The 14,582-nt window shown below is 43.1% G+C and overlaps 1 protein-coding gene across 1 annotated transcript in view; it reads right to left on the reverse strand.

Moving 5' to 3' along the window:
- Positions 1-14,582, reverse strand: part of SLC9A2 (solute carrier family 9 member A2) — a 93,905-nt gene that overhangs the window by 22,660 nt on the left and 56,663 nt on the right. Inside the window, exons 4-5 of the mRNA XM_077749232.1 lie at positions 7,906-8,123; positions 7,302-7,504 (exon numbers count right to left, since the gene is read on the reverse strand). Coding sequence (XP_077605358.1) covers positions 7,302-7,504; positions 7,906-8,123 — 421 coding nt within the window. The remainder of the gene's footprint in view (positions 1-7,301; positions 7,505-7,905; positions 8,124-14,582) is intronic.

The raw sequence follows: 14,582 nt of genomic DNA on the forward strand, positions 1-14,582 counted from the left end.
GATTAAGTAATGAGCATCCTTTTGGTTTACGCTTTTGGAAGAAAATAATTTGTTTGTTTGTTTGTTTTTAATTAAATTTTACCAAAAAAAAAGGAGGTGGGGGAAGAACTATCTTATATTTCTTTGCGGATTTAGCAGACAATTTCCAGAACAACTTGAGGAAACTCTCTTATTAAAAAATGTCGCCATTATTGCTATGTGTATCCCATACGCTCTGTAAGGTTGTGCTCACATTACAAACTTGATCACAGAGATTATAAACCCAGTTGCACACACAGTATTTATTTTTGAATGGGATAAGTGGGCAAGAACCATAAAAGTGTTCACATGGTGCTCACACTCTTCACCCCACAGTCTCCAGGCCTTTGTGTATCTTTCTTTCCAAGCTTTACCACATTCCCCAGAATCTGGCCATCACACAGACATCTCTTCCTCTAAACTAAGTCTTTCCCTTTCCTGTGCCATCAGTGTTTCTGGCATTCAGGCATTCAGGCATTCTACTGTGGCTCCTACCTTTGAAAACTACAAACCAAAGCCCACACGGTCCCCTCTAGCTACTACCCATTTCCTCTCCCAGATCTCAACAGACTTGCCTTATGTCTCCTGTCTCCAATCTCTCTTTATCCTTCTCTCTGGAATCCAATTGATTGGAGTTTCCTCACCATCTAACCCCAGTGCTCTTGTGAAGATGTCCACTCATCACAGCCTTGCTGCACCCAATAGTCCATTCTCTGGTCCCATCTCACCTGACCGTGTGCCCCCCATGTCACAGTTGCCAGAACCTTCTCCTTCCTGAATACTTTCTTCACCTGACTTCTAGAGGAGCGCCTCTTGATCTTCCCCCCACTGTACTATCCACCTTTTTCATTCTCCTAGGCCAGTTCCTGAACATTTTCTTTACTTCTCAGTATCGACAGGCCTCCTTTTCTGTATTCCTTCTATGCTCACTCCTGAATGGTTTCTTCCAGACTCATGCTTTACAAACCATGTATATACCAATGAGTCTCAAATTTCTATCTCCCAGTGAGGAGATGGCTTCTCCCTTAAATTCTAGACCTATATATATAATTGCCTAGTCAATATTTCCACTTAGATGTCTAACAGGCAAATATTCATGTCCAAAAAGTACATGTCCAAAACCGAACACCTGGCTCCCCACCCTTCAAACCCAATACTCCCCTGGTATTAAATTAAACATTGCCTTCTCTCACCTGGTTGCTCAGTCATACACCCTTGGAACTATCCTTGACTGTGCTTTCTCCCACATCCTAAATTACTCACCTACATTTTTTTAATCTTAAAAAATCCTGATCATCTTGCTTATTTTACTGTAAGACCAGAATGAGTTTTTGTTAATTTCATAGCTCTTCACTTAGTAATGGTACATGTTAATTAAGTATGGAATGCGTCACTGTTACACTACATACATATCTTAAATATGACCATTCATTTAACAAATTAAAGTATATTTGAAGGTCCTCACAATATCTATAAAATAGCTGGCATCATTGGCCCAGTTTGAGAGGCTAAGTCAGCAGAGATACTTGTAACTGGGAAAGGCCAGCCCACCTTGGGTCCTGAGTGTCCCACCCATTCTTGCAGGGGGTACCAATAATGCAGGACCTCCACCGCTTTTACCCAGGCCATTTTTCAGGATTGCATTTGCAATGAGCAACATTGAGAGATGAGGTAATATTGCCCTCAAGACAAAGAACGATAGATCCTCAGGCTCAGTGCCCGTGTCCTGTCTGTTGTCACGCACCGCATGTGCAGACCTCCATTCTGAGCCCTCAATGGGGAAACCCAGGGGATGGAACACTGACACAAATCAACACGAAGCTCTGGCTACTGCTTTGGCCATGCGTAAGAAAGCTGCTCGCCCCTGATTCAGCAGTCTGATGTCTTCTGCAAGTATCCATGGAAATTTGACAAGGAAGTTAAACTTATTAACTTGCAAATAAGGTAAAATCCCAGATGCTCTACAGTTCTGCACAAGGACTTACAACAACACTGATCTGCAGCGGAGACAGAAAGAGACTGCTTGCTTGAATTCCAGTCAACCCTGCTACCTGATGGACTTCTAGATAACTGCTGAATGGATTTCCAGAATTCTGAGGGTCTGCTATGTGATTATAGGGATTAATTAAATAATAACCAGATTGTTAGACTATTCTCCAATTATTTTTCCTTCCAAAGAAAAGTACAGTGAAGGGCATTGTTTTTCTTTCTTCTGTTACCATTTTACTTAATGTCATAATTAAAACAGGGCAAATCATCAGGTTAAATCATCTACTACCCAGAGGAAAGTACTATTCTCCAGATCTTACACTAAGTACACAGCAGTTCACAGAGGCTATTCTGGACATTAACTATCAGATATCAATCAGAATCTCAACTCAGGACAGCCTTACTCCAACATCCGTGCTTTCAATTATTGGACTCTACCTTGCCCCCAACCTTGAATATAATTTTAAAACGAGAGACAGCTTATATTTTATGTATCATTACCAATCTCATCTAAAAGAAAATGAATTCACATGCCCAAGGGATCGGATTGTTTACTCATTCAATACTTGACAAGCAAGACTGTATTCTGGAAACATGTTAATGTGCTTCATAAAGGGCTACACTCTCCAATTATCAACATGATGAGAGGAACGTTAAAATTCTCATTATAAATCTAGGTGTCAAACAATAAATCATATATCACATGGAATTCTATTTTAGAATATAGTGCTAATAACTCAACAGTGTTGGGAGGGAAGAGCTCATCAGGTAAGAAATAATGAAATAAGGGGAAAGGCATTTTGAAGTTTCATGATAGATCCACCAACATAAAAGTTGTCACTTGAAAAAGGATGCATAGCCCTTAATCAGAAGGCAAAATTTGATGCATAGGTTATAATTATTTCTGGTATGTTTATAGCCTATTTAAGTATTTTCTTCCAAGCTTCTTTCCCCGAGTTCCTTTTTTTTTTTTTTTAATATTTTTATTTATTTCTAGGAGAGAGAGAGAGACAGCATGAGCAGGGGAGGGTCAGAGAGAGAGGGAGTCACAGACTGAAACAGGCTCCAGGCTCTGAGCTGGCAGTCAGCACAGAGCCCGATGTGGGGCTCGAACCCACAAGCCGTGAGATCATGACCCAACCGGAAGTCGGATGCTTAACCGACTAAGCCACCCAGGCGCCCCCTGAGTTCCTTAATTATTGGTGGATTCTGGGAAAAAAAATACCCTTTCTGAAGGAAGTGTGTGTGCATTTGGGTGTGTGTGCAGATGTGTGCTCATAACCCAGAGTCTTGTAAGAGCTAGATCCAGTGGTGCCTGGGTGGTTCAGTCGGTTAAGCATCCGACTTTGGCTCAGGTCATGATCTCATGGTTTGTAGGTTCAAGCCCTGCATCGGGCTCTGTGCTGACAGCTCAGAGCCTGGAGTCTGCTTCGGTTTCTGCCTCCTTCTCTCTCTGCCCCTCACGCCCCCTCTCAAATATGAATAAACATTAAAAAAAATTATTTTTTAAATAGCCAGATCCATTGGTCTCCAATCTGTGCACACAAAAGGGTGGACAGACAACAGTGACAGGAAGATTATAGTATGCACGGAACTACAGAAATTCCTCTTCCTCACAACATCATAGAGAGCTCTGCCAGGTAATCCTTAAACCCAATCAGAGAAGAAGACTATGCATGGGGTATGCTTACAGACTCTAAATACTGACCCCATCACTGAAGGGTTAATTTGATATACCTACACTACCCAATACAGTCAATACATCTAAACTATTCTGTTTGTGGCCTGTGTTTTTTCATTTGTCACATCCAAAATTCTGTTAATTGCAGTTAAATCTTGATATACGTGCTATTCATTCAAACTGGGTGTGTAGACTTTGAATATGGGGAATGTGAAGTTCACCTGTAGCTTTTGGTTGATTTACAATTGCAAAAAGCCAAGATATTATGAGCATAATAGTGACACTCTATATTCATCACCTATACACATACATTCATTGAATAATTGTATACTTTTTTGTAATACTTTCCTTTTCCCTATGTTAGATTTGTTCTGGCTGTAGAAATGCAATCTTATGCCTGTTGAATCTAATCACTAAAAAATTTGAGGTTGTAGTTTGTATGTCTTCTCCTGAATTATGTCTCCCTATTTAGTCATTTTTTAAAAAATGTTTATTCATTTGAGAGAGAGGGAGAGAGAGAGAGAGAGAGAGAGAGAGAGGCAGATAGTGAATGAGGCAGAGGATCCAGAGCCTGTATTGCTTTGACAGCAGCAAGCCCGACTGGGGCTCGAACTCTCAAACTGTGAGATCATAACCTGAGCAGAAGTTGGACACTCAACTACCCAACCACCCAGGTGCCCTTTCATCATTTTTATTATATTTTACAAAAGCATGTGCCCATGATGTTGTGGGGAGGGAGCTGGCTCTGCACCGTAGATATTTGAGAAGCCCTCGTGTAGGTAATAGCTGCTGATATATTCATCTCCAAATGACCTAGTTCTTAGTTACGCTGGACTGACACGGTTCTATTTTTGTATTTGACACCTTCAGTTCTGAGAGCAAGGAGGAGTCCAGAGCCCTGACTAAGCCTTGGCAGGGCTCGCTGGGAGTGCTAAGGACCCGGCAGCTGGACTAGGAGAGGCAGTGACTCACTCACTCCTGCCTGATTTTCCCCTCAAGCCCGTCGCCCCAGCCTTGTTCCTGAGAGACTAAAACGCTCAAGGCAAAATGGATTCAATGCACAATTTTGCCTCAGGTAACGCGTGGGAGTAGCAAATTGGATGACTTTTTACAAGGATCCTGTAAACACCACAGTAAAAAGATACAGACAAGGACAGCTGGCTTCTCTATACCCCCAGGTGACTCACTGAGTATAAGAAGGTGACTCAGGCCAACACTGGGTATTTGAACCACAACTGGTACGTATAACTATAACTGAAGCTGTTATGAATCATAATCCAGTAGATGATGTCTTCTTTGGCTGAAGTCAATGGAAGAAGAGCTCGTCTATGGGGTCAGAGTCCTAGGCTTAACCTCAGCTTCTGTCATTCACCTACGTGTGTCCTTGGGTCAGTCTCCTTTCCCTCTTTCAGCCTCACGGGGCTCATGCTCAAAGGTGTGTTGTGCAGATGAAATGAGATAATACATCGGGGAAAGTCCTTGTCTGAATGCCTGACACAGGATCACGGATGGGTACCAGCAGTGAGAAGGTGCTGAGGACAATGATGGTAACAAAAAGTGGCTACTTCTGGACTTAGAAAAGGGTTGCCCACGGCATTCTTCTCCAAGTTTCTTCAGATAGGATAACCCGCTGCTCCCAGCATTGGGAGGTATGAATGGATGAAGGAAGAACTGCTTTTTGGAGTGAAAGGAAAAGGAGCACAGGGAGTTACAGTAGTGAACGCTTATTATGTACTTTATTTGGAGTCAAGACCAAATTGGTCTCTGCTCCACCTTTTGCTATCCGTGTAAATTTGGGAAAGGGACTTAAGCATGGGCTCTGTGTCTCAGTTTCCGCAACTGTCATATGGGGTTAGTAACAGTGAGTCCTAGAGTTTTGTGCCACAGAATTATTTTCAGGATCAAAGGAGATACTCTAAGAAGAGCTCAGACCTGAATGAGGCAGCTAGGAAGCACACTCTGTGATGAATGGCTGAACAAGATTTTTTAAAAAAAGTACCTCCTGGTTTTCCCCCTTTGTCATTGTCACTTGTCCTCAGCGTCCTTGGCTGCCTCCCTCCTCTCCCCAGTGTCTTAAAGTTGGGCTTCCCCAGACACCGGTCCTATGTATTGGCTTCCTCGATACAAATTTTCACTCCTTTGGCAGCCGTGTCCAATGTCACGGCTTCCAACACCAGCCCTCTGCAGACGACGCAGCTGTCTTCTGAACCCCGGGCTCAGTACCCTGCCTGCTCATCCCTCTGCCCGTAGGTCTACTCAGCACCCCTAACGCAGCGTGCTTGTAATCGAGTCCAACCCCTTCCACTCACACCCTTCCTTCCTCACTTAAGAGCGAGTCCGTCCTCCTAGACACTCACATCAAAAGCCCTGATGTCCTCTGTGAAGTCTCCCTCACCGTGTTCATCCACCATCCCTCTAGCCACCCTGGCCAGGAACCCATTGCCTGCAGATCTATGGTCCTATCTGCTGGGAATGTTCTTCAGCTTAGCTAATTCCTTCGCCCCTTACACCCCTTTGATCCTAATGTCATTTTTTCATTGTTGCCTTCCATGACTACTATGTTTAGAACTTTAACTCCCTTGGGGCGCCTGGGTGGCTCAGTTGGTGAAGCGTCTGATTCTTGATCTTGGTTCAGGTCATGATCTCATGGTTTCATGAGTTTGGGCCCCAAATCGGTTCTGTGCTGACAGTGTGGAGCCTGACTGGGATTCTCTCTTTCCTCTTTCTCTGTCTCCGCCATATTTACACTGCCTCTTGCTCTCTCTCTCTCTCTCTCAAAATAAATAAACATTAACAAAAAATTTTAAGAAGAACTGCAACCCTCCCCTCAATTATCACTCCACCCTCACCATGCCTAAGCCCTTACTTCTTATTATAGAGCACCTTTTACCTTCTTATATACTCTATAATTTACTCACTTGCTGTGTCTAGTTTCTGCCATCCCCTCTGGGATGTAAGTTCACAAGAACAGAGATATTTCTGTGTTTTGTTCACTCATGGATCCTAAGCCCCCAGAGCTCCATCTGGCACATAGCAGGAGTCCAGTACGTATTTACTAAGTGAGTATCTGCGAAATGTAATCTCCTACGGGTTGGCTCATTAACTTAAAGAGACTGGGTGGCCATGTCTGGATCCTAACATAGGCCCACGTTCTTCCTACCACACTCTCTGCCTCCCAATACTAGCCATGTATTCACACGGCCCATCACTTCAAGGGACACACTGCTGTGCAGTCAACTAATGTCAAATTGCTGTTGGAAGGTCATCACACAAGCAGCATTTAACGAGCACATTTACTGGGTCAGAGAGTAAGACAAATGACAAGGATTAGCAAGCTCAGTTCATCAGTTTCCAGTAGTAAGCTTAGATCACTTAGCTGAGTTTCCTTAAATAAGAATCCCTGCATGGGGGCCAAGCAAACGAATTGGATTCTCCTGGGGCCCTGTACAATTAGGTGACATGAGGAAAGAGCATTTTCCCTAACATCATAACTACCAAAGCTCCTTTGCCACTTTGTATCCTGCGAAAAGGAATTCATTATGAGAGCCTGAAAGATCTGGTCTCTTCTCTCGGTAACCAGAGAGACTCTGCTGGGACAAAGAAACTTACTCACCAGGATGAAGACCGTAAAGAATATGACAACGATCGCAGCTGTGATGAACAGCTTTTTCCGAGGAAACACAGCAGCAGGTAGGAGGAACACAAGCGCAAAGCAGATGGCGCCTCGGAGCCCTCCATAGGCAATGATGAACTGATCCTTAAAGGTCAAGGGGATCGTCCGGAACCAGTTAATGACCTGAGTCAGGACAAAGACACCTGAGAACGAAAAGCAAAACCAAAGAGAGCAGACTGTGTGAGGCCAGAACGTGAAACCAATAAGATTCATTTTCTACACTTCTGTGACACACGGGCAGAGTTTGGAATCGAACAAGCCCCACCATCTTCCCCTTCACCTCTGCTCTCAGGCACACCCACTCATTGTTCCAGGATAGCAGGTGAAAATGTGGACTCAGAGAGGCCCCAAGAGGTTAGTCTGACTTACAGCACAGCCATGAAGGTACTTGGGGATGAAAAGAATCTATTAGGCATGGGGAAGAGGAGGAGGAGAGGGCTGGAAGAAGATAAGGAAAAGAGGAAGTAGCAGCAGTCAAAGGGAGGGGCAAGAAGAAGCAAGCCCCATTCATCTGAACACTCATTTGCAGACCAAACACCATTACCCAGAGCTCTCCAGATGAGACAGAAGGCAAGCGTGAAGCACACGAAGGCCCAGTTCCATTCATGGTTCTTTCCAACAGTGGACACGCCCATGAAGATGAAGATCAGGGTCTCACTGACGCTGCTCAGCATCTTCATGAAATACTTGATGGTCGTGTAGGACTTTTGAGATACGTTTTCCTCCACATACTTATTCATAGTCATTGCACAGGCAGTGATTCTGCAAGAAAAGATACAGCTCCTGCTGAAACATGACAAGGATCCTAATCAGAAAATGAGAGTCAGCAATTAAGGGCTCAGTGGCGGCTCTACCCTTCTACCGTCACTATAGCGGTATTGATCAGTTGTTGTCAGTGAATGTGATGTGCACCATCGGAGCCCCACTGTCTCTGGACGTCGTCATCAGCACCTATGGCTTGACCGTCTCAGCTCTGTCCAGCTTTGTAGTCTAGGGGTGTGGGCACCTGCCATGGTCACAACAAGTCCACGATCAATTCAAAACCTGTTGTCTTCCTACAAAACCAGTTTTGTCTTCTCCATCCCTCCAGTGCCTAAAATGCTAAGGTGTTACCTAAAATCCTAAACTTCAAACTGTAGTGTCCTTGGCCTTCTCACCCCTGACATATCTCCTCAGTGCCCCCCCCATCCCACTCCACCACCTAATTGGTCACCAATTGTTTTCTACCTCTCAACCTGAATATCTCTTGGACTCACTCTTTTTTTATCCCAAAGCCTTAGTTTTGAGTCTCATTTCTACTTATCTATGGTATGTACTTCTAGAAAATTCACAATGTATTTATAGGCTCAGGGAACTCTTGGAGGAAAGAGGCCCTTTTTTGTTTTCTCCAATATTTCAAAAACTCTGCGACTACAGAGCCTTTATTTCCTCTCAGACTATATCTATTTTAATAGAGCACCTGTGCATTCTCTGGTAAGGGAAGGGATTTAGGGTTAGGTTCATGCTCCCAAGTTGGACGTCCAAAGCTCTTCACACTCCTCCCTCAGTGGACAATTCCAGTGTCACCTCCCACACACCCTGGCCACCCAGTATACACCATAAGGCTCAACTATAATTTCCCTAACACGCCCTACTCTTTATTGTCTTCTTGCCTCACCATGTGCAGAAGCTCCTCTCTGACCACCTCAAATGGCCACTACAGAGAGAAATTCAGTATGACCTCAATGACAGCTCATTGTAGGTTCCATCTAAAGAGACACAGATACTAGACATCGACTGCAGCAACATTTTTCTAGATATGTCTCCTGAGGCAACAGAAATAAAAGCAAAAGTAAACTACTGGGATTTCATCAAAATAAAAAGTTTCTGCACAGCAAAGAAAACAGCCAACAAAACTAAAAGGCAACCTACTGAATGAGAGGATATTTGCAAATGATATATCTGATAAAAGATTAGTATCCAAAATATATTAAGAACTTCCACAACTCAACACCCCTAAATACCAAATCATCTAATTAAAAAATGGGCAGAAGATGCCTAGGTGACTGTTAGTTGAGCACTGACTTCAACTAGGTCATGATCTCATGGTCCGTGAGTTCAAGCCCTGGGTCGGGCTCTGTGCTGACAGTTCAGAGCCTGAAGCCTGCTTCAGATCCTGTGTCTCCCTCTCTCTCTGCCCCTCCCTGACTTGTGCTCTATCTCTGTCTCTCAAACATAAAATAAACATAAAATTTTTTTTAGTGGGCAGAAGATGTGAACAGACAGAATTTGAGTGAGCTGACCGCCTTCCACAGTGTGATCACCATGCCATGAACCAATTGCTGGTCATGATCTGTGAAGTTTTCTACATTTAAAGTTTAAAGTCATTTAAAGTTTTCTAACTTTAAAGCCATAGTGACCCTGAATGCATCCTGCCCCTAATCACTGCAGGTAGTCCTCCTTACCCTGAGAAGACTGCTGATATTTTAGGAAAATCCTCCTACTGTGAACCCAAGGATAGGCAAAGAACACAAACCTAAGGGCTCTCTAAATTAAGACCTAAACGGGTAATCATGAATGTATTTCATTGCAAGAAAAAGACCTGTTTTTTACACACACAAAAAAAACCATGTATATATTTTTTGTGCCCCTATTAAAAGAAAACAAAGACCCCATCAGGTCAAGAACCATGCATTTAGCTACAATGTCACTGTCCCCAGAACGAGTGGGTACTTCTTTTAGATTCATATGTGGGAGGCATGCATAATTCATGTGGTTCCCGAAAGAAAGAGTACCTTACTAAATAAGCTAATAAAATTCAGCAACCACAAACACATAGCAAAGCCTTTGAAATAGCTGAAGGCTTGTGTAATAATAAGCAACTTTATAGCACCCCTGCTCTGTGCCAGGTGCTATGCAAACTCTCTGTGTGGATTAGGTCAGTTAGACTCTTTACAAGCTTCTGAAGCAAGTTCTCTTATCATTCCCATTTTACAGATGAGAGAACAAAGGCAGACAGAGGCCCTCTTATTCAAGACGACACTGCTAATAAATGGTGGTGCCAGGATTGTTACTCAGGCAGTCTGACTCAAAGCCAGCACTGTCGAGGATGTCACCCTTGTTCCCAGGGAGCCCTGTTACTTCCGACTGGGAAGAGGTCTTAGTCCTCTCTGAAGCCCTGGCTCACCTTTCTCAAGTATAAGCTCCTCTATATTAGCTCTGTATGGCTCTGTAAGAAATCAGCCGGAACTTAGCAACAACGACACAGATTCATCATGTTAGGCTTCCAGTGGTCAGCAGTCAAAAACCACTCTCACTGGGCTGAAGTCGAGGCACTGATAGGGTTATACTCCTTCTGGAGGCTCTAAGGGAGACTGTTCATCACTTTTTCTAGTTTCTGGAGGCCGCTCCCAGGTCTGGACTCATGAGCCAGTCATGCCAGCCTCTGCCTCCTTGGCCACATCTCCTTCTGACTCTGACCTTCCCACGACCTTCTTAGTATCATTGTGATTACATCTGACTACCCAGACAATCCAGTGTCATCTCCCCATCTCAAGGCTCTACCTTAATCACACCTGCAAAGTCCCTTCTCCCATGGAACTTATTTGCAAGGAGAGTCTGGGGATGAGAATCTTCAAGGGGGCATCATTGAGCAGATCACCTCCCATGTGTGGTGGCCACAGCCATGGGCGTGTTCCCGCATGAGCATGGCCGTTGCTCAAGTGTGCTTGGTGACAGAAGCTAACAGAAGCTCAGCCACGCTAATTTGAATAAAAGGCTGGAACCTCTACCAGCAGGCGAGAGAGCCAGATGAGAAGGAAATGGTAAGTGGCATCTCTCTGAGCAAGTCTACAGGGCATCTCCCTAGCCCCCCAGGGAACAGAAGCCATTTGTTAACTACACTGCTGAACATCTTGTCTTCCATATTTTAGTTTCTCTTTAACTGGACATCAAAAAGTAAGATTTACCCAATATAAAGTAATGAAGGCAAAAGCCAGATTAAGCTGATTAAGAATCTAAAGCATAATAGAGGTGCCTGGGTAGCTCAGTCAGTTAAGCGACCGACTTATGGCCATGATCTTGTGGTTTGTGAGTTCAAGCCCTGCTTTGGGCTCTGTGTTGACAGCTCAGAGCCTGGAGCCTGCTTCGGATCCTGTGTCTCCCTCTCTCCTGCCCCTCCCCTACTCACATTCTGTCTCTCTCTCAAAAAACAAACACTAAAATATTTTTAGATAAAAAAAAACTAATGCATACTATATTTTATAATAAAAAAAGACATATACACAGCAATACAAACTAATGAGCATTTATTCAATGCTGTCAAGTTGAAAATTTGTAACAAAAACAAATTATAATGGTTCTATTACTTCCTGAAATTCTCTAATGCTATGCAAAGCGTGCTTCAAAATGATTTTATTATAAAGCATTTAAGCTTAGAGACAAATATACAGAATAAACACCAAAGTACTTACTGCCCAGCTTTCTAATCACTTTATTTTTTAAAATAAAACATCAGCTGTAGAGTTGAAATCCCTACATTTTTCATACTACCCCTATTTCCCTCTCTCCCGCCTGGCATTAGATTTTAATCATTCAAAAAGTGATTTTTAAAAGGCTGGAGAATATTGTTTTTGTGAATATGGTAAACATTTCCCTCTAAGATCACATTCCCGCCAGTTACTGGGCAAAATGTAAACCATCTACAGGTAAAGGATTATCTCCAGTTCATTATGTGAGCAATTTAATAAAAATTCAATTTGGAGATTATTGGAAAATACAGCTTTGGTGTAAGAATTAAAAAAATAAATGAATTTTACATGAATGCCTGCGGTATCCATTTCTATTGCTTTGTGTCCTTAACACGACACCCCGGTGACGCTCATGTCTGCCAGACACGTCACTGTAACTTAACGCCGTCTCCTACCAGCACAGTGAGACACTTGCAGAAGAACGGCCCTGGCGGGTACCAGAGGCTTCAGCCTCCATTAGGTCCCCATTCAGGAAGTGTGGGCATGTCTACAACATAGATGCACCCTACAGGCTGGGGACAAAAGTTCCAAATGTCCCTCTTCTGCTCTGTCATGTACAGCTTAATGCGCGCGGCTTCTCAGGCAAAGGCCAAGTGGTGTTTTCATTGCAAAGAGGTTTTTTGTTGTGCTGCACTCCGACCTGAAGTCAAACCACCTCAATGCAATCATCTCGCAAGTACACAAAACTACCAATTAGGGAAGCAAACACAATACAGTCCCCAAGCGATAGAGAAGAATAGAAACCTCCTCTCCTCTCTGCAAAAACCGTCATCCGCAGCTGACAGTCTAGGCACCATAAACTTGCATCTTCATCATTTTTCTAAAAGCAGCACAAGAAACTTACGAGGTGGTAATGTTACAGTCTGGTGTCTGACTGTCTTCAGCCTCACTGGGTCTGAAGGGTGTGGCCAGAGTGTCCTTGGGTACAGGGTCATGTCAAAGCATATCACAGTAGCAATGTACTTACAGAGAACTAAGATTTCTTCCCCCATCAGCATGGGAACACATGAGGATTTCAGGGCTGAAATCCCTGTCTTCTTGTCCTCCTTCTGAGCATCAGAGTGATAGATAATATCCACACCAAAATAATAACCTAAATAGAGGTGCCTGGGTGGCTCAGTTGGTTGAGCATTGGACTTCGGCTCAGGTCTTAAGTTTTTTGCAGCTCTTAATTTCAAGCCCTGTGTCAGGCTCTGTGCTGACAGCTCAGAGCCTGGAGCCTGCTTTGGATTCTCTGTCTCCCTCTCTCTCTGCCCCTCCCCCACTCACGCTCTGTCTCTCTCTGTCTCTCAAAGATAAACATTAAAAAAAAAAAACTTAGTTCAAAATAATAACCTAGACACTCATTTTAGAAAATTCTAGTTGAATCTCTTAACTCTGAAGGTCCTTCAAATATAAAACCATTGGCCTTTAGAATTTGCAATAGAACCTTACTTTTATTAGCCTATGTCACTGAGTCACCCCCCCCTTCCCATGCACATTATCTTTCCTAGTCTCCATAGCTAGCTAATATGATTATGAAGAACAAGTTAATATCAACCAACATCTTAGCATCTACTCTGGGTCAAGTTCTGTGCTAGGGTCTATGAAGATAAAAGCAAGTAAGACACAGCTTCTATTTTCAAAGGTTCATAGTCTCAGGGGAGAAAGGATCACACAAAAATAGCATCGTGACACAACAGTGCAAGTGCCAGATATGGGGACTGGAAATGAGGCTTTGGGAGTGCAGGGAAGGAAATCACTGTATCTGTCACAAAGGAGGAGACATTTGAGCAATATCTCCATGGCTACGCAAAGAGCTCATCAAGCAGGAAGAAGCCAAGCAAAAGAAGAGGCCAAAACAAAAGAAACAAACAAACAAAAAAAACAAAAAACAAAAAACAAAAAAAACAACCAAAAAACCCAAAACCAAGAAGCAAACAAACAGAAAACAATCAGGTTGACATATTCAGGGAACAGGGAACAATCCGATTAGTCAGAGATGACAATGTTAAAAGAAAGGCATGAGGGACCAGATAATAAGTGACTTGGTTATATGTTATGCTTAGGAGTTTCAACTTTATTCCAGAGGGTGGAGGGAGAAAAAATGAGAGATCATATCTTTGGTCATATAATTAATGCCTATTTCCCCAACCCAACTGGCAGTTTCATGATTAAAAAAAAAAAAAAAAAGTGTCATCAATGTTTCACAGTGTCCAGCAGGTCATTAATATGTTTCAAATCAATGACTACTGTGGATACAGGGATGAGTTGTTCATAGAGATGGTGGTGTGGTGTGCACAGATTTTGTGTTTTAGCAGAACTCTGAAGGAAATGCAGAGACCAGATTTGGAGGGGCATGAACCTAGAGGCTGGAGTCAACTCATTTCCTACAACATCTGTCATTTGGTTTGTAAAATCCATCATAGCACCTACCCGGCCCATACAATATCCCCAAGCGTGTCTGTGTTTTGACAGGTGTCGGCTTCTATTCGGTGGGGCCACATGGAGGTAAGGTATAGAATTCACTAGTGTTTCCTGCTTTGTTATTACCTTACCTCATGTTACATTTTAACATAAATGTATGGTGATTATCACCAATTTAGAGACGGAGAAGCTAAAGGACTACAATTAGTGGTTTTTCCATTCACCAGCAACTGAGGTTTTCTTCATCACTAAATCATGCTAAATACAGCATACGTGAAATTCAGGCCAGCTAATACTATCTCAACAG

This window comes from Crocuta crocuta, unplaced genomic scaffold, assembly GCF_008692635.1.
Source record: "Crocuta crocuta isolate KB4526 unplaced genomic scaffold, BGI_CrCroc_1.0 scaffold118, whole genome shotgun sequence".
In the NCBI taxonomy this organism is placed as follows: Eukaryota; Metazoa; Chordata; class Mammalia; order Carnivora; family Hyaenidae; genus Crocuta; species Crocuta crocuta.